General features: G+C 42.0%; 2 protein-coding genes and 1 long non-coding RNA gene across 19 annotated transcripts in view; all 3 read left to right on the top strand.

Annotated features, from left to right (window-relative positions):
* The window catches only part of LOC117478080 (adhesive plaque matrix protein-like), a 68,702-nt gene that overhangs the window by 16,667 nt on the left and 28,912 nt on the right, over positions 1–23,123 (top strand). For 11 of the 16 annotated variants that reach the window (XM_034124954.1, XM_034124956.1, XM_034124957.1 and 8 more), the window contains 3 exons: positions 3,791–4,072; positions 12,739–12,966; positions 13,516–13,797. In XM_034124954.1, the coding sequence (XP_033980845.1) occupies positions 3,791–4,072; positions 12,739–12,966; positions 13,516–13,797 (792 nt within the window). Of the gene's footprint in view, positions 1–243; positions 420–503; positions 576–3,790; positions 4,073–12,561; positions 12,983–13,515; positions 13,798–23,123 lie in introns of those variants that run through there. The other 5 variants (XM_034124951.1, XM_034124949.1, XM_034124963.1 and 2 more) reach the window with 5 other exon arrangements.
* Positions 7,174–10,378, top strand: LOC117478085 (sporozoite surface protein 2-like). 2 transcript variants are annotated; one of them, XM_034124978.1, is made up of 4 exons: positions 7,174–7,363; positions 7,451–7,494; positions 8,024–8,990; positions 9,075–10,378. In XM_034124978.1, the coding sequence occupies exons 1-3, from the start codon at positions 7,341–7,343 to the stop codon at positions 8,962–8,964; spliced, it is 1,008 nt and encodes a 335-aa protein (XP_033980869.1). In that variant the 5' UTR covers positions 7,174–7,340; the 3' UTR covers positions 8,965–8,990; positions 9,075–10,378. The 2 variants fall into 2 exon arrangements, with proteins under 2 accessions (XP_033980869.1, XP_033980868.1); XM_034124977.1 differs by having other exon boundaries at positions 7,580–8,990.
* Positions 13,920–14,739, top strand: LOC117478087. The gene is made up of 2 exons (XR_004555375.1): positions 13,920–14,585; positions 14,670–14,739. It is a non-coding gene; the product is annotated as an uncharacterized LOC117478087 (long non-coding RNA).

Genomic DNA, 23,123 nt, shown 5'->3' with positions numbered 1-23,123 from the left:
ATCCTCAGCAGGCCAAGCCCGACCAGCCTTCCTACACTTCAAATCCTCAGCAGGCCAAGCCCGACCAGCGTTCCTACCCTTCAAATCCTCAGCAGGCCAAGCCCTACCAACGTTCCTACCCTTCAAATCCTCAGCAGGCCAAGCCCTACCAGCCATTATACCCTTCAAACCCTCAGCAGCCCAAACCTCAGCAGGCCAAACCCCTGCAAGGGGTGCTCCAAAGTAAAGCTGGCATGTGGGGACATTCCTTTCGAAGGAAGTGTTGCTTCTGGCTCTAATGTGCAGCCCACTGACTCAAACTCGCACTTGAATGTTGACCCAAGAAGTTTGAGAGAAATTCCAATGTCATTCCTGTACCAGCCCAGGTGGCAACAGCAACTGGTGCCAGTGTAGAACAGACATCATTGACCTTCCTAACTGTAAGTTGGTTTAACTTAAAGATTGCTACAATGAAGTAAGGGAAATGCTTTGCAAATGTTCTAAATTGTATTTTCTGTTCTCAGGTTCCTGGACTTGCCTGGAAGCAGTCTGAACTGGCATCAACTTTGAATTTAATAAAATAATTGGAACACACACTCTTTGGATGTTCTTTGAAACTGTACTTGTGCTGTGCTGTAGACAGTGCTGCACCCTTACTTCCTGAACACAACCACTTGCTTGTTTCCTTTGAACTTCAGGGGTTTGTTTTCCTGGCTAGGTACAATAACATTGTGAACAGCAGCTCACAGTAATGTGTTTGCAAATATGTATTGACAGCAAGTTTAAAAGACTTGACTAAGAATGTTCTTCACTAAACATTTTAAAGGCTGAGAACTTTCAAGGATGAGTGTCCAACATTATTTCAAAGTGTCAGACTCTGTGGTTCCTAATGAGGTTTATTGGACTACACATGACAAACTTGTATCACTTAAAACAATATCTTCAGAAACATTGCAGTTTATGCTTTATTCCATGCTGCTGAATTGATTGTCATATAATGCATATGTTTGTATTTCGGGCCTAATGTGTATAGGTCCGGTTAGGCATGTGTGTAACTGTTAACAACAGATTTAAAAACTGAGAGAATAAAAAAAGTATGCCTTCTAGAGTAAGACGGGTGAGCTGGAGGGCCCTGAGGTGGATGGATTTGTCAAATATATGATGGTGCTGGTGAAGGTGCCCTTAGATTCCCTTATACAGAGCTGATACACAATGTTATTGATCAGATATCAGTCAAGTGTCATTCATCAGGAGTCTTCTGACCTCTCTCTAACACTACCACCCCCCGACCCTCTCCTCCAGCCCAGCATCAGTGGCACAGACCTGGACAAGTTCAGGAAAGCTCTGATGGGTCACCGCGACATCAACGGAGACGGAAAGATCCAGAAGAACGAGCTGGCTCTCTGCCTCGGCCTCAAACTCAGCTAACAGACCCCCACAACGTTCACACATTTTTCTTTCTGTCCTCTATCCTTCTTTCCATCTTCCTTCTCTCTATGTACAGTTCTAAATTATTTTATTTTTCAATTTAAATGTGTATCTTTTACTATACTCTTTTACTCCCGTCTGAATCATTACTTCTCCCTCCCTATTTTAGCAGTATCGCCTCAATTATTGGCTCTCAGTTGGTGTTTTAAGAATGATGTATCTACATGTTTTATGCTCGTGTATATATATATATAATGTTATATATTGCTAAACTATTTATATTAATATCTAGCAATTGAAATAATGGTAAATGTGTAGCCTTGAGTTGGGACATAAAAATTGTTTGTTTTCTTTGTAATGTAAAAAATAATGAAACATTGTTTGAATTACATTTTTTGTGAAACGAGTATCATGAATGATGGCTAATCAAATAGTTTGTGTCTGTCAGCTGTGTCTCTCTTTACTGAAACCATAAGTGTGCTACAAAAAGGGCTTTCAGTCACTGCAGGTGACTTTTATAGTGTCCTATAATCAATGGCTGCTTGGAGGAAAGAACATTTACAGTATTTGAGTCTAATTATTTGCTTTGGAAAATTATAAGCAGTAATATAAAATGTGGTTTTCAATAAGCCAAAACACTTCCAAAATCATTTTCAAATCACAAGCATATTTGTTTTTAAGTAATCATACAGTGGTAAAAGGTCCCATAAGATCTCTCAACTTCAGTGGAAGAGAACAATATCTTATTTGCAGTGGAACATATATATAAATTAAATCTTAAACATATGTTAATATGTATACATATGTGTTTGATTTGAATACAGCTTGTCATTTCATAGTGTTTTAAGATCAAAAGCTTACACTTTTTAGGTCTTAGTTTCTGGGTCTTACTCATACCTCTGTGGTATTGAAGGAGGAAAATTAAATCAAAACCTCAATAAACAAACACAAAACTACTATCAAACTATTATCGCCTGTCAGGGGAATTTTGCCTAGCGGCCAGTTAAAGGTTATCATTTGGTTAAACTGACTTTTAAATCAGATCTGCTGACAGAATGAAATGTGTCAAATTAGCTAAAGTGTGAACACCTGCCCAGGTTGCCAGAGGGCGGAGTTCCCAAGCTGATTCCAATGACTTCATCAGTGCGATGATTGGTCAGCTCATATACCAACACTTTAAAAGCAGCACTGTCTTTGCAGCAGTCATGAATCTGGAACAATAGATTATTTTTGTATTTGCTGCACACCGCTTACAGACTGTTTGGTTTCAGGTTTACACCAAAAATGTATTTTGAATTGTGTGTGAGGTAAGATATTCTTATTTTGGCAGATTTCTTATATTTATTCTACTTAACTGTTTTTGGTTGGCTCATGTTTAATTCCTCTTTTCTTAGAGTTCTTGTGCTCTCACTCTTGATTTTTGGGCAGCAAGCAAAGGGTAAGGATTTATGGTTCACAAGCTGCAGTTGAAATGTATAATTTTCCTATAAGGCTGTCTTTTAAAAAATGTGTTCTCCTTTTAGCACTCAGCTACAGAAGTGGAGGCTCCAGTGGCATTACACCTCACTTTGATTTTTCAAGAGTTCTTAAACCTGCTTCCACTTCCAGTGATGATAGTTCAGCACAGCCTGAGAGGGTTTTGGGTAGTTATTCACCCTTTCATGCTGATGGGGCTTTATCTGAGACTCTGAAGCCAGCTGCTGCACCAAGTGCAAGAGGTTATAGTGGCTCTCATGGTAGGCAAGTAGATGGTTACAGTCCTGAGGGAAGTGTTTCTAGTTACGGGCCAAGCCAACCAATAATTCGTAAACCAAACCAACTACCTCAAGCTAACCCTAGTGCAAATGGTGTCCTTCCAACCAAAGCTGCGCCGTGGGCTTTCCCTTTGCCCCATAATCCAAACTCTTTTCAGTCTGGTATTGCTTCAAGTTCTGCAATTGTGATGCACTCTGGTCCCTACTCTGCAGTGCCATCCAAGCCCCAGCAGCCCAAAAACCTTCCAAAGCCCCACCAGCCCAAACCTCAGCAGGCCGCCAACCCTTCAAATCCCCTGCAGTCTTGGTACCGACCCAAACCTCAGCAGGATGCAAATCCTTCAATTCCTCAGCAGGCCAAGCCCTACCAGCCCTCCTACCCTTTGAAACTTCAGCAGGCCACAAACTCTTCAAATCCCCTGCAGTCTAGGTACCGGCCTAAACCCCAGCAGACCAAGGCCAACCAGCCTTCCTACCCTTCAAATCCTCAGCAGGCTACCAACCCTTCAAGTCCCCTGCAGTCTAGGTACCGGCCAAAACCCCAGCAGCCTTCCTACCCTTCAAATCCCCTGCAGTCTAGGTACCAGCCAAAACCCCAGCATCCTGCCTACCCTTCAAATCCTCAGCAGGCCGAACCCCTGCAAGGGGTGCTCCAAAGTAAAGCTGGCATGTGGGACATTCCTTCCGAAGTAAGTGTTGCTTCTGGCTCTAATGTGCAGGCCAAGCCCTACCAGCCAGCATACCCTTTGAATCCCCAGCGGGCTACCAACCCTTCAAATCCCCTGCAGTCTAGGTACCGGCCAAAACCCCAGCATCCTGCCTACCCTTCAAATCCCCTGCAGTCTAGGTACCGGCCAAAACCCCAGCATCCTGCCTACCCTTCAAATCCTCAGCAGGCCAAGCCTCAGCAGGCCGAACCCTTGCAAGGGGTGCTCCAAAGTAAAGCTGGCATGTGGGACATTCCTTCCGAAGTAAGTGTTGCTTCTGGCTCTAATGTGCAGGCCAAGCCCTACCAGCCAGCATACCCTTTGAATCCCCAGCGGGCTACCAACCCTTCAAGTCCCCTGCAGTCTAGGTACCGGCCAAAACCCCAGCAGCCTTCCTACCCTTCAAATCCCCTGCAGTCTAGGTACCGGCCAAAACCCCAGCATCCTGCCTACCCTTCAAATCCTCAGCAGGCCAAGCCTCAGCAGGCCGAACCCCTGCAAGGGGTGCTCCAAAGTAAAGCTGGCATGTGGGACATTCCTTCCGAAGGAAGTGTTGCTTCTGGCTCTAATGTGCAGGCCAAGCCCTACCAGCCAGCATACCCTTTGAATCCCCAGCGGGCTACCAACCCTTCAAGTCCCCTGCAGTCTAGGTACCGGCCAAAACCCCAGCAGCCTTCCTACCCTTCAAATCCCCTGCAGTCTAGGTACCGGCCAAAACCCCAGCATCCTGCCTACCCTTCAAATCCTCAGCAGGCCAAGCCTCAGCAGGCCGAACCCCTGCAAGGGGTGCTCCAAAGTAAAGCTGGCATGTGGGACATTCCTTCTGAAGGAAGTGTTGCTTCTGGTTCTAATATGCAGGCCAAGCCCTACCAGCCAGCATACCCTTTGAATCCCCAGCGGGCTACCAACCTTTCAAGTCCCCTGCAGTCTACGTACCAGCCCAAACCTCAGCATCCTACCTACCCTTCAAACCCTCAGCAGCCCAAACCTCAGCAGACCAAACCCCTGCAAGGGGTGCTCCAAAGTAAAGCTGGCATGTGGGACATTCCTTCCCAAGGAAGTGTTGCTTCTGGCTCTAATGTGCAGGCCACTGACTCAAACTCGCACTTGAATGTTGACCCAAGAAATTCCAATGTCATTCCTGTACCAGCCCAGGTGGCAACAGCAACTGGTGCCAGTGTAGAACAGACATCATTGACCTTCCTAACTGTAAGTTGGTTTAACTTAAAGATTGCTACAATGAAGTAAGGGAAATGCTTTGCAAATGTTCTAAATTGTATTTTCTGTTCTCAGGTTCCTGGACTTGCCTGGAAGCAGTCTGAACTGGCATCAACTTTGAATTTAATAAAATAATTGGAACACACACTCTTTGGATGTTCTTTGAAACTGTACTTGTGCTGTGCTGTAGACAGTGCTGCACCCTTACTTCCTGAACATGTCCACAACCACTTGCTTGTTTCCTTTGAACTTCAGGGGTTTGTTTTCCTGGCTAGGTACAATAACATTGTGAACAGCAGCTCACAGTAATGTGTTTGCAAATATGTATTGACAGCAAGTTTAAAAGACTTGACTAAGAATGTTCTTCACTTAACATTTGAAAGGCTGAGAACTTTCAAGGATGAGTGTCCAACATTATTTCAAAGTGTCAGACTCTGTGGTTCCTAATGAGGTTTATTGGACTACACATGACAAACTTGTATCACTTAAAACAATATCTTCAGAAACATTGCAGTTTATGCTTTATTCCATGCTGCTGAATTGATTGTCATATAATGCATATGTTTGTGTATTTCGGGCCTAATGTGTATAGGTCCGGTTAGGCATGTGTGTAACTTAACAACAGATTTAAAAACTGAGAGAATAAAAAAAGTATGCCTTCTAGAGTAAGACGGGTGAGCTGGAGGGCCCTGAGGTGGATGGATTTGTCAAATATATGATGGAGCTGGTGAAGGTGCCCTTAGATTCCCTTATACAGAGCTGATACACAATGTTATTGATCAGATATCAGTCAAGTGTCATTCATCAGGAGTCTTCTGACCTCTCTCTAACTCTACCACCCCCCGACCCTCTCCTCCAACCCAGCATCAGTGGCACAGACCTGGACAAGTTCAGGAAAGCTCTGATGGGTCACCGCGACATCAACGGAGACGGAAAGATCCAGAAGAACGAGCTGGCTCTCTGCCTCGGCCTCAAACTCAGCTAACAGACCCCCACAACGTTCACACATTTTTCTTTCTGTCCTCTATCCTTCTTTCCATCTTCCTTCTCTCTATGTACAGTTCTAAATTCTTTTATTTTTCAATTTAAATGTGTATCTTTTACTATACTCTTTTACTCCCGTGTGAATCATTACTTCTCCCTCCCTATTTTAGCAGTATCGCCTCAATTATTGGCTCTCAGTTGGTGTTTTAAGAATGATGTATCTACATGTTTTATGCTCGTGTGTATATATATAATGTTATATATTGCTAAAATATTTATATTAATATCTAGCAATTGAAATAATGGTAAATGTGTAGCCTTGAGTTGGGACATAAAAATCGTTTGTTTTCTTTGTAATGTAAAAAATAATGAAACATTGTTTGAATTACATTTTTTGTGAAATGAGTATCATGAATGATGGCTAATCAAATAGTTTGTGTCTTTGTCAGCTGTGTCTCTCTTTACTGAAACCATAAGTGTGCTACAAAAAGTGCTTTCAGTCACTGCAGGTGACTTTTATAGTGTCCTATAATCAATGGCTGCTTGGAGGAAAGAACATTTACAGTATTTGAGTCTAATTATTTGCTTTGGAAAATTATAAGCAGTAATATAAAATATGTGGTTTTCAATAAGCCAAAACACTTCCAAAATCATTTTCAAATCACAAGCATATTTGTTTTTAAGTAATCATACAGTGGTAAAAGGTCCCATAAGATCTCTCAACTTCAGTGGAAGAGAACAATATCTTATTTGCAGTGGAACATATATATAAATTAAATCTTAAACATATGTTAATATGTATACATATGTGTTTGATTTGAATACAGCTTGTCATTTCATAGTGTTTTAAGATCAAAAGCTTACACTTTTTAGGTCTTAGTTTCTGGGTCTTACTCATACCTCTGTGGTATTGAAGGAGGAAAATTCAATCAAAACCTCAATAAACAAAAACAAAACTACTATCAAACTATTATCGCCTGTCAGGGGAATTTTGCCTAGCGGCCAGGTAAAGGTTATCATTTGGTTAAACTGACTGAAATGTTGAAATGTGTCAAATTAGCTAAAGTGTGAACACCTGCCCAGGTTGCCAGAGGGCGGAGTTCCCAAGCTGATTCCAATGACTTCATCAGTGCGATGATTGGTCAGCTCATGCACCGACACTTTAAAAGGACCACTGTCTTTGCAGCAGTCATGAATCTGGAACAATAGATTATTTTTGTATTTGCTGCACACCGCTTACAGACTGTTTGGTTTCAGTTTTACAACAAAAATGTATTTTGAATTGTGTGTGAGGTAAGATATTCTTATTTTGGCAGATTTCTTATATTTATTCTACTTAACTGTTTTTGGTTGGCTCATGTTTAATTCCTCTTTTCTTAGAGTTCTTGTGCTCTCACTCTTGATTTTTGGGCAGCAAGCAAAGGGTAAGGATTTATGGTTCACAAGCTGCAGTTGAAATGTATAATTTTCCTATAAGGCTGTCTTTTAAAAAATGTGTTCTCCTTTTAGCACTCAGCTACAGAAGTGGAGGCCCCAGTGGCATTACACCTCACTTTGATTTTTCAAGAAGTCTTAAACCTGCTTCCACTTCCAATGATGATAGTTCAGCAAAGCCTGAGAGGTTTTTGGGTAGTTATTCACCCTTTCATGCTGATGGGGCTTTATCTGAGACTCTGAAGCCAGCTGCTGCACCAAGTGCAAGAGGTTATAGTGGCTCTCATGGTAGGCAAGTAGATGGTTACAGTCCTGAGGGAAGTGTTTCTAGTTACGGGCCAAGCCAACCAATAATTCGTAAACCAAACCAACTACCTCAAGCTAACCCTAGTGCAAATGGTGTCCTTCCAACCAAAGCTGCGCCGTGGGCTTTCCCTTTGCCCCATAATCCAAACTCTTTTCAGTCTGGTATTGCTTCAAGTTCTGCAATTGTGATGCACTCTGGTCCCTACTCTGCAGTGCCATCCAAGCCCCAGCAACCCAAAAACCTTCCAAAGCCCCAGCAGGCCCGCTACAAGCCTAAGCCCCACCAGCCCAAACCTCAGCAGGCCGCCAACCCTTCAAATCCCCTGCAGTTTTGGTACAGACCCAAACCTCAGCAGGCTGCAAATCCTTCAATTCCTCAGCAGGCCAAGCCCTACCAGCCCTCCTACCCTTTGAAACTCCAGCAGGCCACAAACCCTTCAAATCCCCTGCAGTCTAGGTACCGGCCCAAACCCCAGCAGACCAAGCCCAACCAGCCTTCCTACACTTCAAACCCTCAGCAGGCCAAGCCCTACCAGCGTTCCTACCCTTCAAATCCTAAGCAGGCCAAGCCCTACCAGCGTTCCTACCCTTCAAATCCTCAGCAGGCTAAGCCCGACCAGCCTTCCTACACTTCAAATCCTCAGCAGGCCAAGCCCTACCAGCGTTCCTACCCTTCAAATCCTCAGCAGGCCAAGCCCGACCAGCGTTCCTACCCTTCAAATCCTCAGCAGGCCAAGCTCGACCAGCCTTCCTACACTTCAAATCCTCAGCAGGCCAAGCCCTACCAGCGTTCCTACCCTTCAAATCCTCAGCAGGCCAAGCCCGAACAGCGTTCCTACCCTTCAAATCCTCAGCAGGCCAAGCCCTACCAGCGTTCCTACCCTTCAAATCCTCAGCAGGCCAAGCCCTACCAGCCATTATACCCTTCAAACCCTCAGCAGCCCAAACCTCAGCAGGCCAAACCCCTGCAAGGGGTGCTCCAAAGTAAAGCTGGCATGTGGGACATTCCTTTCGAAGGAAGTGTTGCTTCTGGCTCTAATGTGCAGCCCACTGACTCAAACTCGCACTTGAATGTTGACCCAAGAAGTTTGAGAGAAATTCCAATGTCATTCCTGTACCAGCCCAGGTGGCAACAGCAACTGGTGCCAGTGTAGAACAGACATCATTGACCTTCCTAACTGTAAGTTGGTTTAACTTAAAGATTGCTACAATGAAGTAAGGGAAATGCTTTGCAAATGTTCTAAATTGTATTTTCTGTTCTCAGGTTCCTGGACTTGCCTGGAAGCAGTCTGAACTGGCATCAACTTTGAATTTAATAAAAATTAGAACACGCACTCTTTGGATGTTCTTTGAAACTGTACTTGTGCTGTGCTGTAGACAGTGTTGCACCCTTACTTCCTGAACATGTCCACAACCACTTGCTTGTTTCCTTTGAACTTCAGGGGTTTGTTTTCCTGGCTAGGTACAATAACATTGTGAACAGCAGCTCACAGTAATGTGTTTGCAAATATGTATTGACAGCAAGTTTAAAAGACTTGACTAAGAATGTTCTTCACTTAACATTTGAAAGGCTGAGAACTTTCAAGGATGAGTGTCCAACATTATTTCAAAGTGTCAGACTCTGTGGTTCCTAATGAGGTTTATTGGACTACACATGACAAACTTGTATCACTTAAAACAATATCTTCAGAAACATTGCAGTTTATGCTTTATTCCATGCTGCTGAATTGATTGTCATATAATGCATATGTTTGTGTATTTTGGGCCTAATGTGTATAGGTCCTGTTAGGCATGTGTGTAACTGTTAATCAACAGATTGAAACACTGAGAGAATAAAAAAAGTATGCCTTCTAGAGTAAGACGGGTGAGCTGGAGGGCCCTGAGGTGGATGGATTTGTCAAATATATGATGGAGCTGGTGAAGGTGCCCTTAGATTCCCTTATACAGAGCTGATACACAATGTTATTGATCAGATATCAGTCAAGTGTCATTCATCAGGAGTCTTCTGACCTCTCTCTAACTCTACCACCCCCCGACCCTCTCCTCCAACCCAGCATCAGTGGCACAGACCTGGACAAGTTCAGGAAAGCTCTGATGGGTCACCGCGACATCAACGGAGACGGAAAGATCCAGAAGAACGAGCTGGCTCTCTGCCTCGGCCTCAAACTCAGCTAACAGACCCCCACAACGTTCACACATTTTTCTTTCTGTCCTCTATCCTTCTTTCCATCTTCCTTCTCTCTATGTACAGTTCTAAATTCTTTTATTTTTCAATTTAAATGTGTATCTTTTACTATACTCTTTTACTCCCGTGTGAATCATTACTTCTCCCTCCCTATTTTAGCAGTATCGCCTCAATTATTGGCTCTCAGTTGGTGTTTTAAGAATGATGTATCTACATGTTTTATGCTCGTGTGTATATATAATGTTATATATTGCTAAAATATTTATATTAATATCTAGCAATTGAAATAATGGTAAATGTGTAGCCTTGAGTTGGGACATAAAAATCGTTTGTTTTCTTTGTAATGTAAAAAATAATGAAACATTGTTTGAATTACATTTTTTGTGAAACGAGTATCATGAATGATGGCTAATCAAATAGTTTGTGTCTTTGTCAGCTGTGTCTCTCTTTACTGAAACCATAAGTGTGCTACAAAAAGTGCTTTCAGTCACTGCAGGTGACTTTTATAGTGTCCTATAATCAATGGCTGCTTGGAGGAAAGAACATTTACAGTATTTGAGTCTAATTATTTGCTTTGGAAAATTATAAGCCGTAATATAAAATATGTGGTTTTCAATAAGCCAAAACACTTCCAAAATCATTTTCAAATCACAAGCATATTTGTTTTTAAGTAATCATACAGTGGTAAAAGGTCCCATAAGATCTCTCAACTTCAGTGGAAGAGAACAATATCTTATTTGCAGTGGAACATATATATAAATTAAATCTTAAACATATGTTAATATGTATACATATGTGTTTGATTTGAATACAGCTTGTCATTTCATAGTGTTTTAAGATCAAAAGCTTACACTTTTTAGGTCTTAGTTTCTGGGTCTTACTCATACCTCTGTGGTATTGAAGGAGGAAAATTCAATCAAAACCTCAATAAACAAAAACAAAACTACTATCAAACTATTATCGCCTGTCAGGGGAATTTTGCCTAGCGGCCAGGTAAAGGTTATCATTTGGTTAAACTGACTGAAATGTTGAAATGTGTCAAATTAGCTAAAGTGTGAACACCTGCCCAGGTTGCCAGAGGGCGGAGTTCCCAAGCTGATTCCAATGACTTCATCAGTGCGATGATTGGTCAGCTCATGCACCGACACTTTAAAAGGACCACTGTCTTTGCAGCAGTCATGAATCTGGAACAATAGATTATTTTTGTATTTGCTGCACACCGCTTACAGACTGTTTGGTTTCAGTTTTACAACAAAAATGTATTTTGAATTGTGTGTGAGGTAAGATATTCTTATTTTGGCAGATTTCTTATATTTATTCTACTTAACTGTTTTTGGTTGGCTCATGTTTAATTCCTCTTTTCTTAGAGTTCTTGTGCTCTCACTCTTGATTTTTGGGCAGCAAGCAAAGGGTAAGGATTTATGGTTCACAAGCTGCAGTTGAAATGTATAATTTTCCTATAAGGCTGTCTTTTAAAAAATGTGTTCTCCTTTTAGCACTCGGCTACAGAAGTGGAGGCCCCAGTGGCATTACACCTCACTTTGATTTTTCAAGAAGTCTTAAACCTGCTTCCACTTCCAATGATGATAGTTCAGCACAGCCTGAGAGGGTTTTGGGTAGTTATTCACCCTTTCATGCTGATGGGGCTTTATCTGAGACTCTGAAGCCAGCTGCTGCACCAAGTGCAGGAGGTTATAGTGGCTCTCATGGTAGGCAAGTAGATGGTTACAGTCCTGAGGGAAGTGTTTCTAGTTACGGGCCAAGCCAACCAATAATTCGTAAACCAAACCAACTACCTCAAGCTAACCCTAGTGCAAATGGTGTCCTTCCAACCAAAGCTGTGCCGTGGGCTTTCCCTTTGCCCCATAATCCAAACACTTTTCAGTCTGGTATTGCTTCAAGTTCTGCACTTGTGATGGACTCTGGTCCCTACTCTGCAGTGCCATCCAAGCCCCAGCAGCCCAAAAACCTTCCAAAGCCCCAGCAGGCCCGCTACAAGCCTAAGCCCCACCAGCCCAAACTTCAGCAGGCCGCCAACCCTTCAAATCCCCTGCAGTCTTGGTCCCGACCCAAACCTCAGCAGGCTGCAAATCCTTCAATTCCTCAGCAGGCCAAGCCCTACCAGCCCTCCTACCCTTTGAAACTCCAGCAGGCAGCAAACCCTTCAAATCCCCTGCAGTCTAGGTACCGGCCCAAACTCCAGCAGACCAAGCCCAACCAGCCTTCATACCCTTCAAATCCTCAGCAGGCCAAGCCCTACCAGCCCTCCTACCCTTTGAAACTCCAGCAGGCCGCAAACCCTTCAAATCCCCTGCAGTCTAGGTACCGGCCAAAACCCCCGCAGACTAAGCCCAACCAGCCTTCCTACCCTTCAAATCCTCAGCAGGCCAAGCCCTACCAGCATTCATACCCTTCAAATCCTCAGCAGGCCAAGCCCTACCAGCCCTCCTACCCTTTGAAACTCCAGCAGGCCGCAAACCCTTCAAATCCCTTGCAGTCTAGTTACAGGCCAAAACCCCAGCAGACCAAGGCCAACCAGCCTTCCTACACTTCAAATCCTCAGCAGGCCAAGCCCTACCAGCCAGCCTACCCTTTGAATCCCCAGCGGGCTACCAACCCTTCAAGTCCCCTGCAGTCTAGTTACCGGCCAAAACCCCAGCAGCCTTCCTACCCTTCAAATCCCCTGCAGTCTAGGTACCGGCCAAAACCCCAGCATCCTGCCTACCCTTCAAATCCTCAGCAGGCCGAACCCCTGCAAGGGGTGCTCCAAAGTAAAGCTGGCATGTGGGACATTCCTTCCGAAGGAAGTGTTGCTACTGGCTCCAATGTGCAGGCCAAGCCCTACCAGCCAGCATACCCTTTGAATCCCCAGCGGGCTACCAACCCTTCAAATCCCCTGCAGTCTAGGTACCGGCCAAAACCCCAGCATCCTGCCTACCCTTCAAATCCTCAGCAGGCCAAGCCTCAGCAGGCCGAACCCCTGCAAGGTGTGCTCCAAAGTAAAGCTGGCATGTGGGACATTCCTTCCGAAGTAAGTGTTGCTTCTGGCTCTAATGTGCAGGCAAAGCCCTACCAGCCAGCATACCCTTTAAATCCCCAGCGGGCTACCAACCCTTCAAGTCCCCTGCAGTCTAGGTACCGGCCAAAACCCCAGCAGCCTTCCTACCCTTCAAATCCCCTGCAGTCTAGGTACCGGCAAAAACCCCAGCATCCTGCCTACCCTTCAAATCCTCAGCAGGCCAAGCCTCAGCAGGCCGAACCCCTGCAAGGGGTGCTCCAAAGTAACGCTGGCATGTGGGACATTCCTTCCGAACGAAGTGTTGCTTCTGGCTCTAATGTGCAGGCCAAGCCCTACCAGCCAGCATACCCTTTGAATCCCCAGCGGGCTACCAACCCTTCAAGTCCCCTGCAGTCTAGGTACCGGCCAAAACCCCAGCAGCCTTCCTACCCTTCAAATCCCCTGCAGTCTAGGTACCGGCCAAAACTCCAGAATCCTGCCTACCCTTCAAATCCTCAGCAGGCCGAACCCCTGCAAGGGGTGCTCCAAAGTAAAGCTGGCATGTGGGACATTCCTTCCGAAGGAAGTGTTGCTTCTGGCTCTAATGTGCAGGCCAAGCCCTACCAGCCAGCATACCCTTTGAATCCCCAGCGGGCTACCAACCCCTCAAGTCCCCTGCAGTCTAGGTACCGGCCAAAACCCCAGCAGCCTTCCTACCCTTCAAATCCCCTGCAGTCTAGGTACCGGCCAAAACTCCAGAATCCTGCCTACCCTTCAAATCCTCAGCAGGCCAAGCCTCAGCAGGCCAAACCCCTGCAAGGGGTGCTCCAAAGTAAAGCTGGCATGTGGGACATTCCTTCCGAAGGAAGTGTTGCTTCTGGCTCTAATGTCCAGGCCAAGCCCTCCCATCCAGCATACCCTTTGAATCCCCAGGGGGCTACCAACCCCTCAAGTCCCCTGCAGTCTAGGTACCGGCCAAAACCCCAGCAGCCTTCCTACCCTTCAAATCCCCTGCAGTCTAGGTTCTGGCCAAAACTCCAGAATCCTGCCTACCCTTCAAATCCTCAGCAGGCCAAGCCTCAGCAGGCCAAACCCCTGCAAGGGGTGCTTCAAAGTAAAGCTGGCATGTGGGACATTCCTTCCGAAGGAAGTGTTGCTGCTGGCTCTAATGGGCAGGCCAAGCCCTACCATCCAGCATACCCTTTGAATCCCCAGCGGGCTACCAACCCCTCAAGTCCCCTGCAGTCTAGGTACCGGCCAAAACCCCAGCAGCCTTCCTACCCTTCAAATCCCCTGCTGTCTAGGTACCGGCCAAAACCCCAGCATCCTGCCTACCCTTCAAATCCTCAGCATGCCAAGCCTCAGCAGGCTGAACCCCTGCAAGGGGTGCTCCAAAGTAAAGCTGGCATGTGGGACATTCCTTCCGAAGGAAGTGTTGCTTCTGGCTCTAATGTGCAGCCCACTGACTCCAACTCGCACTTGAATGTTGACCCAAGAAGTTTGAGAGAAATTCCAATGTCATTCCTGTACCAGCCCAGGTGGCAACAGCAACTGGTGCCAGTGTAGAACAGACATCATTGACCTTCCTAACTGTAAGTTGGTTTAACTTAAAGATTGCTACAATGAAGTAAGGGAAATACTTTGCAAATGTTCTAAATTGTATTTTCTGTTCTCAGGTTCCTGGACTTGCCTGGAAGCAGTCTGAACTGGCATCAACTTTGAATTTAATAAAATACTTGGAACACACTCTTTGGATGTTATTTGAAACTTTACTTGTGCTGTGCTGTAGACAGTGCTGCACCCTTACTTCCTGAACATGTCCACAACCACTTGCTTGTTTCCTTTGAACTTCAGGGGTTTGTTTTCCTGGCAAGGTACAATAACATTGTGAACAGCAGCTCACAGTAATGTGTATGCAAGTTTAAAAGACTTGTCTAAGAATGTTCTTCACTTAACATTTGAAAGTTTGATGACTTAAAGGCTGAGAACTTTCAAGGATGAGTGTCCAACATTATTTTAAAGTGTCAGACTCTGTGGTTCCTACACTCAAAAAAAACTGATTCTTGGTCCACATAAATATGAAGCAATATTTTCAGATATAATATAACTGAAATCTGTCAAATATAAAGTGGATTTGTTCAAGCAATTGAACACCGTGAATATAAACTGAATGTAAGACAATTAGTACAGTTTATTCTATTAAATCCCATAAAGGGAAGGCAGACCCTGAAAGGAGGTAACGCGCATGACGTTACTGACGTTGACTAGTGTTCACACTGGACGTAGACTTGGCGTTTCAACCTACACCGTCAATCGACGGACTTTAGGTAAGTCTAATTGTTTAATATTTCGCTGCTTAACCATACGTTATTGAAGATGAAAAGTTATTTTAACGTGTTTATGCTATAAATAGACGAATATAATTGTCTGCATGTGTATATTCGTCATGCAGTTAGGTTCGCGTTTCACAATGCTGGCTGGCTAGCTAGCGAAACGAGGCCAGCTAGCGAAACGAGGCTAGCTAGTTGGGTGCTGCTTGTACTAAGCATGAACCAGAGCCGGCAGCAGCACCTTTTGTGCTTTGTTGCCCTCGTGAGAGTTAGTAATTCAAGTTACATTGGAGTTCCTTTCGTGCCGTATTTTTAGCTAACACTATCTAATATCGGCATGAAGGTGTTCTTTTCCCCATAATGACCAAGTCGCTGCACATTATCCCGCTTATTACATGGCCACATTCTCAACAAAGTAACGACATGACTCCCAATATTAATTGAAATGCTTTTATGGATTTAGAAAATGATTTTATTGATTTAAAAAATAGTTGTATGTATTGATTTAAATTGACATCCATCCGCTAAGGAAAATAGTCCGTTGTTACCGTTTGAAAAACGTAGCAACGGCAGGAAGGCGGAGCTTTTTGATTACAGATTTGAAAACATCGTTGCTTGCTTTAAAAGTATCTAGATATCCCTGCCCTAATGCCAAAGGAACTGCACACTGAATATGTTTTGCCGTTTGATGTCTATGTTTGGACCGCTGCGTAAAAAGGAGGGTTTCTGCCCGTTACTTCTCCGCTGTTTTCTTGTCGCTCTTGTCTTGTCAGTTCGAAAAAAATGCTTTTCGAACTGACAAGACAAGAGCTTAAAAGCAAACTGCAGTTTGCTTTTCAGCCAAACTGCAGTTTGCTTTTCAGCCAAACTGTATACAGATAAATCGACCGGACTTCTTTGTGCAGATGTGAGCGTCCTTAACAACGGTCAATAAATCATTGACAGCGGTCTGTCTGTTCTGGATTAACAACGTGTCACGTGTTCTGAATTGACCAATCAGAATCGAGTATTCAACTAAACCATGTAATAATTTCTTATATCTACTCTTCGTTAGTCCATGACATAAGGCTTAGCTATAGCTGTAGCTCGAGCCAGACAGAAAGGGAGTAGAGTTAGGATAGGAAAGAAAAAAGAAATGCATAAATACATGGATGAAAATAAATACATTTAAGACATATTGGAGCCCTCTTCATTTACCAACTTCTATTCATGCATTTATGTACTTGATTTATGTATATATTCATGAATTACTTGTGCTTTATTTTACTCTTTGTATACATTAATTTAGTATTTATTTCAATGTTATTTTTCTTCCAATTCTTCTTCATTCTCTCAAGTATGTATTTACTCCTGCAATTATTTATACTATTAATTATTTCCCTAGTTCCTCTTATAGTTATTTGAGCATTCATTTTAGCATTTATTTATTTAGTGAGTATTTGATTGATGTTTGTCATTTTGTTGTCCTCCATACTAGGGTTGGTGTGAATAATCAAATATCACATAATACTAATTAGTGATTAAAAACCGACATTTTCTACCAAGTAGCATCATTTTTAAATCAAGCTGCTGCTCTGCATCACAGAAATCCAGCAGAGGCCTTATTTACTTACATAATATTTCAATATCTGGCTAGTTTGCTGCATTGTTCTACAATGCCAAGGAATAGCTTATTCCTCACCTTTGGAAACTAACCTTGTGCTATTTTTGTTATAGATCTAGGAGCTAAATCAACAATGTGGATGGGCAACCTCTCTATATACTGTAGGTAAGTAATTTGAACGTGATGCAATCATTTCATTTCTTATACTTGATAGCATTGAGAAGTTTTTGAAACTTTTATTTTTTTATTTTTTTTAGGTGTAATATGTGAATGGGCGTGTGGCAATGTAAGGTGTGTGGAAAGTCTGTAGCAAGTAGATACGAGCTGCTTAAACATGGCAAATTAAAACATCATGGGAACAGGTTCCGGCATCCTTGCCCATACACTAATTGCCCCTGCACATTTAGATTGTGGAACAGTCTTTTGAGTCATATATACCGTAGTCATAAAACCCAAACATCCCCAAAGTCATCTGAGTTGTCTACATTTTCATGTCAGTTGTGTGCTTGTCCTGAGCTTTCAAATGAACAAGCTTATTTCAGTCATGTAAATGAACATCTACAGAGAAATGAAACTGTAACATGCATGTTTAAAGATTGTGTTTTTAAAACTAACATCTACAATACATTTCATACTCATAAATACAGGAAACATAATCCCCATATTTTAAGTGATTTCAAAGCTGAGGTTGTTACTGTAGTTGTTGGATTAATTGAATCTGACAATTCTGTTATTGATGGTGCTGCAGATGCAGATGTAGAATCTGATACTTGTATAGATGCACATGGTTGTTTTGATACTGAAGATCTACCCAAGGTTATTGAGCAGAAAATTGCCTCTGTTTTACTGAAATTAGAACACATTTTGTTTGTACCGGCAACAGCAATTGACGAATTACTGCAGGAATTACACTTTTTGTTAAGCTTCTCATCTGTTCCGATAACCTTTAACGGCCTATCGGACATTTTTAAAAACCACTGTGTTGAAATTGATGAGTCCATTGTCAAAGAGCTTGCTCAAGAAGTGTGTAAATCTAATCCCTTGACCAAAGCCTTTGCAAAAGACGGCCCCCTGGCTACATCTTTCAAAAGAAAAAAGTATTACAAAGAATATTTCAGTGTGGTAAATCCAGTTGAGTACATCCTTGATCCTAAGAGTAAAAGAACATATCAGTATATTCCTATATTGCGTTCTTTGCAGCATCTGTTAAGTAACAGTGACATACTAAAAAGTGTAATTCACACACACGAGACACAGAAAAGTACACAGTGTTTAGGGCAGTATAAGTCGATAAGGGATGGAAGTTACTCAAAAGAAAATGGCCTTTTTACTGGGGAGGATTTGAAATGATCATTATCACTATATGTTGATGACTTTGAGGTGTGCAACCCCATAGGTACGTCCAGAAAAACTCATAAACTTTGTGGTGTGTATTGGATTTTGAATAATTTACCACCTGGATCTCACTCAGCTCTTTCTTCCATCTACTTAGCTGTATTATGCAAGACTATTGATGTGAAATAGTACGGATACAGATGAAGCGTCTTCTTTTGGACAGTTTAAAATGCGAGGGTCGTGATCGGTTCGTGCACGTTCCGTGATGGCCGGCCGGCCCCCAGTCTGACTTGATACCGCCCCCGTGATAAATACATTTAATTATTGTGAAGCCAGCTGCAATGGATCATTGATCCACCAGGGGGTGCAGTGGGGTTCCACACTGGAGTCATGTGAAATCAACTTCTTTGTTGTTAAGATCCATATGTCACGGATAGGATCATAGTCTGTGCTAAATAAGACATGTAATCATTTAAATAATGTTGTTTAGTCGGAAAAAAACGAACGAGCCGGCTCTCCCGATTTTTAATCCTAATTTAATCATCATCATTGATGTTTATGTTCGCCGAATTGACATGAAATCACTGACAAATATGAATATTCTGTATTCAACTTCATTGAAACGATCAGGATGGGTGTTATTTTTCCCCACAATGACCAAGTCGCTGCAAATGATCCCATGTATTACATGTACATGGCCACATTCTCAACAAAGTAACGTAACGAAACATTCTGTATTCCTTGCTTACTTTTTATTTAATGCTTTATAACAGCTGGAATAGTTCGTTTAGAACAGGCACCTCACTCGCAATCTGCTCCTCCGCAACGCCTACCACCTACCTCCGGCTGAAATTATGAATGTACAGTAAGGCATAGTAATCATAGATAACACGGCAGGGTCCGTTACAGTTTGTTTTCATCTGATTTCAAATATTTCAAATGTCTGAAGTTAATAAATACATTCTCAGTGTTCAAGTCAATAATAGTCATATAAGAAAAGTACTGATCTAATAACAGAGATTTTATAAGGACTTTTCAATGTTCGACATCGCTCATGTGAAATACAGTAAACTGGATGTTGTGGTGCCGAGAGGCGGGGTATCAAAAGTCCAAGCTAAACTTTTATTTAGCATCTGAACACACTTGTAAACAACGTGATGCCCGGGAAGCGAAGACCCGGCGGAAACAGCTGGTCTGGTTCACTAAAATGTCCGTGTACAGTATATCTGGTACTAATGTATAGCGGATCTTTGTTAAGATCCATATGTCACGGATAGGATCATAGTCTGGATCATAGTCTGTGCTAAATAAGACATGTAATCATTTACAAAACATCACCATGTTGTTATGCGCATGTGCGAGATGTTATGCATGTGCGCATGTGCGAGATGGTCCGCCATGTTGCACAACTCAATTAAAAAAAGTGTGTTGGTGTATGATCACATTTGTATATGAAAATGTCAGAAGTTAATAAATACATTCTCAATGTTTAAGTCAATCACTGAAGATGCTTACGATATCATAAAATCTAAGTGTTAATGATTGTCAGTAGAGATGGGATGGCAGAAGGTGCTATATATATATATATATATAATTCCAAAGCTGGTAAAGACCTTTCAAATTTTGCAATAATAGTCATATAAGAAAAGTACTGATTTGTTCTTGAATCAACTTTTTTATGGAAAATGTTTTATGTAATTTTATTTCATTTTAAATAAAATGAAAGACATTCACAGTTAGTTGTATTTCTCAAATTCTCCCTAAAAACAATTTTCTAATTAGATATACATTATTAATGCCATACATTTTTAAATGTAATTAGATATACATTATTAATGCCATACATTTTTGCATAAATATTTATTCAGTATGATAGCTGTCTAACAGAAGTTAAATCCATTTCTCACTTATTCTGACAATGTACTTAACCCCAAATAAAAGAACCCAATAAAAATAGTTGTTAAATAATAGTGAAGTCACGTTGTAATAACAATAACTCATCTCTCTCGGTTTTTTTTGTTTTCTTTGTGTGCTTTGCCAAAAGCCACTGTGTCAAGTGTCCTAGTTGGGTTGCCGTAACGAACAGCAGCCGGCTCTCGATTTTTAATCCTAATTTAATCGTTTATGTTCGCCGAATTGACATGAAATCACTGACAAATATGAATATACTGTATTCAACTTCATTAAAATGTTATTAACGTGCCTAAACTCAGTAATTCACTAAAAATTACTGATCCCTCCGCGTCGCGTCGCGGAGGGATCTTGATCCCTGGGTGTTATTTTTCCCCATAATGACCAAGTCGCTGCAAATTATCCCGCTTATTACATGGCCACAAAGTAACGACATGACTCCCAATATTAATTAAAATGCTTTTATGGATTTAGAAAATATTTTTATTGATTTAAAAAATAGTTGTATGTATTGATTTAAATGTACATGCATCCGCTAAGAAAAATAGTCCGTTGTTACCGTTTTTTAAACAGTCAGAATGAAACGGCAGCTCTCAGCTGTGTGTTCACACTCCTAATGGCCCATCACAGCTCTCTCCTCCCCTGATCTTTCTTTTCCAACAGTTAAGTTAACTGTAGGTTACTCTGAGTGACAAGCTTACAGTTAGTGAAGTAACACTTTTTTTTTGTGAGTCACGACCTCGCTGTTTCATTCTAACATAACGCTCCAAATATGACTGTTTCCACTCGGACTTCAATACAGCAACACCATTGTTTGGTTTCCATGGTAGCGTGTCTCTTTAGTAGCATGCACTCCTTTCTTGTAAATTACAGGTCCAGCCAGGCAAAACAGTAATATGAAATATGAACGTTAGTTTTTAACTGAAATGATCAAATAAAGTCAAAATGTCACAGTGTTTACAAACATTGACCATACCGTTCACCAGCCCCCACCCCACTATGTTGAGTATAGCCTACTCTTTGTTTAAAACGAATTGGCCATCGGAATGTGTGTGTCCCAACCCCCCCCCTGTGATATCTCTTCTCCAGCAGTCTGTAGTTTGTGTTCGCAGATCATCACCCTTAGCTATTTCAATTACCTCTCAAACAACCTAAACTAGTTATAAATGTTTATTTTAAATAAAGTATGTTTCTTCACATGTTAGGTCTATATTGAAGGTTCATTGAAAGTAAAGCTTACTTTGGTTCTTGTGCTCTAGTTCTTCAAGGAATCTTACTGAGAACGTTATGTTTCCTCTGACTGCTTATGCCAAAAGCAACGACAAATTATCTGTTTTAAATACCTTTTTAGACCGTAAACTTTAGAATGAAATGTAATACCGGTTAGTTTTTTGTGTTCATACTGACAGAAGAAGAAATAAATTAAGTATGAATGAGAATAAGACTTATGTAATGTATTGACATTTGATCAGTAGCCTATAAATGTATTACTAACTTTATCCACTGTGGTACCGAAGCTTGGATCACCGCCAAAGACATGGCCGAGGGCAGCTGGCAGCTTTCAATATTTTTCATGTGCGATTCTAACGCTTTCAGAAAGTGAAACATACAGCATCATTTGAGAAAAAGAAATCAAAATAAGCGTTATAAATGAACCCTGACTACTTGTGTTTAGGACTCACTGTATTTTGCTACTCTCTAGGTCTGTGGGCCAAATCCAGATATGGGGGGGGGGGGGGGTCTGTTAGAAGGTGCGACGGGGGAGGGGGGAGAGAGTTAGACGCTCGTGAATTGTCAACGGGGGGGGGGGCCTCTCTGCACGGAGGAGCCGCGGAGAAGTGAATCACAGTGATCTGCTATTTTAAAGTAAATTCAACACATATCGACCCTAAATATAGCATATATTAAGAACGAGAAAGTGTTAACATCGTTTTTTGTAAACATATGACCAATGTGCGAGGGTGATGACATCAGAGCATCGTCCTATGGGCTTAGCCCCGGACAGGTACAACAGGTATTCACTCAGAGGGGGGTAGTTATCCATTTACATGTCAAAAAGCAACAAACAGTGGGCGGGTGGGGGATGGTGAACGTTTACATTTATCTACAGATACATTTAATTTAAGGGGAGCAGTTACTGAGAAGTATATAATGAGAACTGCTACCAATGGTGGCCTATTTAGTTTATTAAGAAATACATATTTGTAGCTTTTTTTTTATCTGCAGTAGGAAATGCAGAGAGTAGCGACAGGGCTGGTCCAACCTGATCTGTAAAGTGATCTAACTAAGTGCTATTCATTTTCTTGACGGGGAAGTACAGTGTAAATGGGGGGCTTATATGCATTTGAAAAGCAATATAAATCACACAGTTCGTATACAATAGGCATTAAAAGCACCATCGATAACCATTGCCCTTCTCCTATTCAAACCAAAAGAGAAAATGCAGATATTACACTCTGAAAAGAAAGAGTAGACATACCTGTACTCTTAGTGCCAAGTAGCTAAGATATTCATTCGCAGAAATGTAAAGTGATCTATCTAAGTTCTATTCATATTCTTGACGGGAAGAGTTAGTATACAATAGAGTTAGAGTTAGTATACTTTAAAAGCCTTCTCCAAATCAAACCAAGATATCTTGGGTATTCACTCAGAGGGGGGTCGGTGAACCGGGCAGAGTTTTTCGCCGGTCAACGTGTGTGAAAGTTTAAAGTTCAATCTTCCTTATTGAGCTTTATAACAAATTATTTATAACTAGTTTAGGTTGTTTGAGAGGTACAGCTACCATTCTTTAATTAGATGTTTGATAAGTGCATGCAGATCACATAAAACACGTACACAGATACATTATTTTGTATTTTTATTAAATTCGACAATGTCAATTTCACTTTCCACTATGTCCACCGTTGTTTTTCACAACCAATGGCAGAACTTTATTGAGGCCTGTAATTAGT

Source organism: Trematomus bernacchii, unplaced genomic scaffold (genome assembly GCF_902827165.1).
Source record: "Trematomus bernacchii unplaced genomic scaffold, fTreBer1.1, whole genome shotgun sequence".
NCBI lineage: Eukaryota > Metazoa > Chordata > Actinopteri > Perciformes > Nototheniidae > Trematomus > Trematomus bernacchii.
Note: the sequence above shows the minus strand (reverse complement) of the source record. Positions and strands in the feature narration are given on the sequence as shown.

Excerpts from the sequence above, each read along its gene's own strand:
- LOC117478085 (XM_034124977.1), top strand. The coding sequence starts at position 7,341 with ATGTATTTTGAATTGTGTGTGAG. Across the intron at positions 7,364-7,450 it reads TATTTTGAATTGTGTGTGAG|AGTTCTTGTGCTCTCACTCT; the intron begins GTAAGATATTCT and ends CTCTTTTCTTAG. Across the intron at positions 7,495-7,579 it reads TTTTGGGCAGCAAGCAAAGG|CACTCAGCTACAGAAGTGGA; the intron begins GTAAGGATTTAT and ends TTCTCCTTTTAG.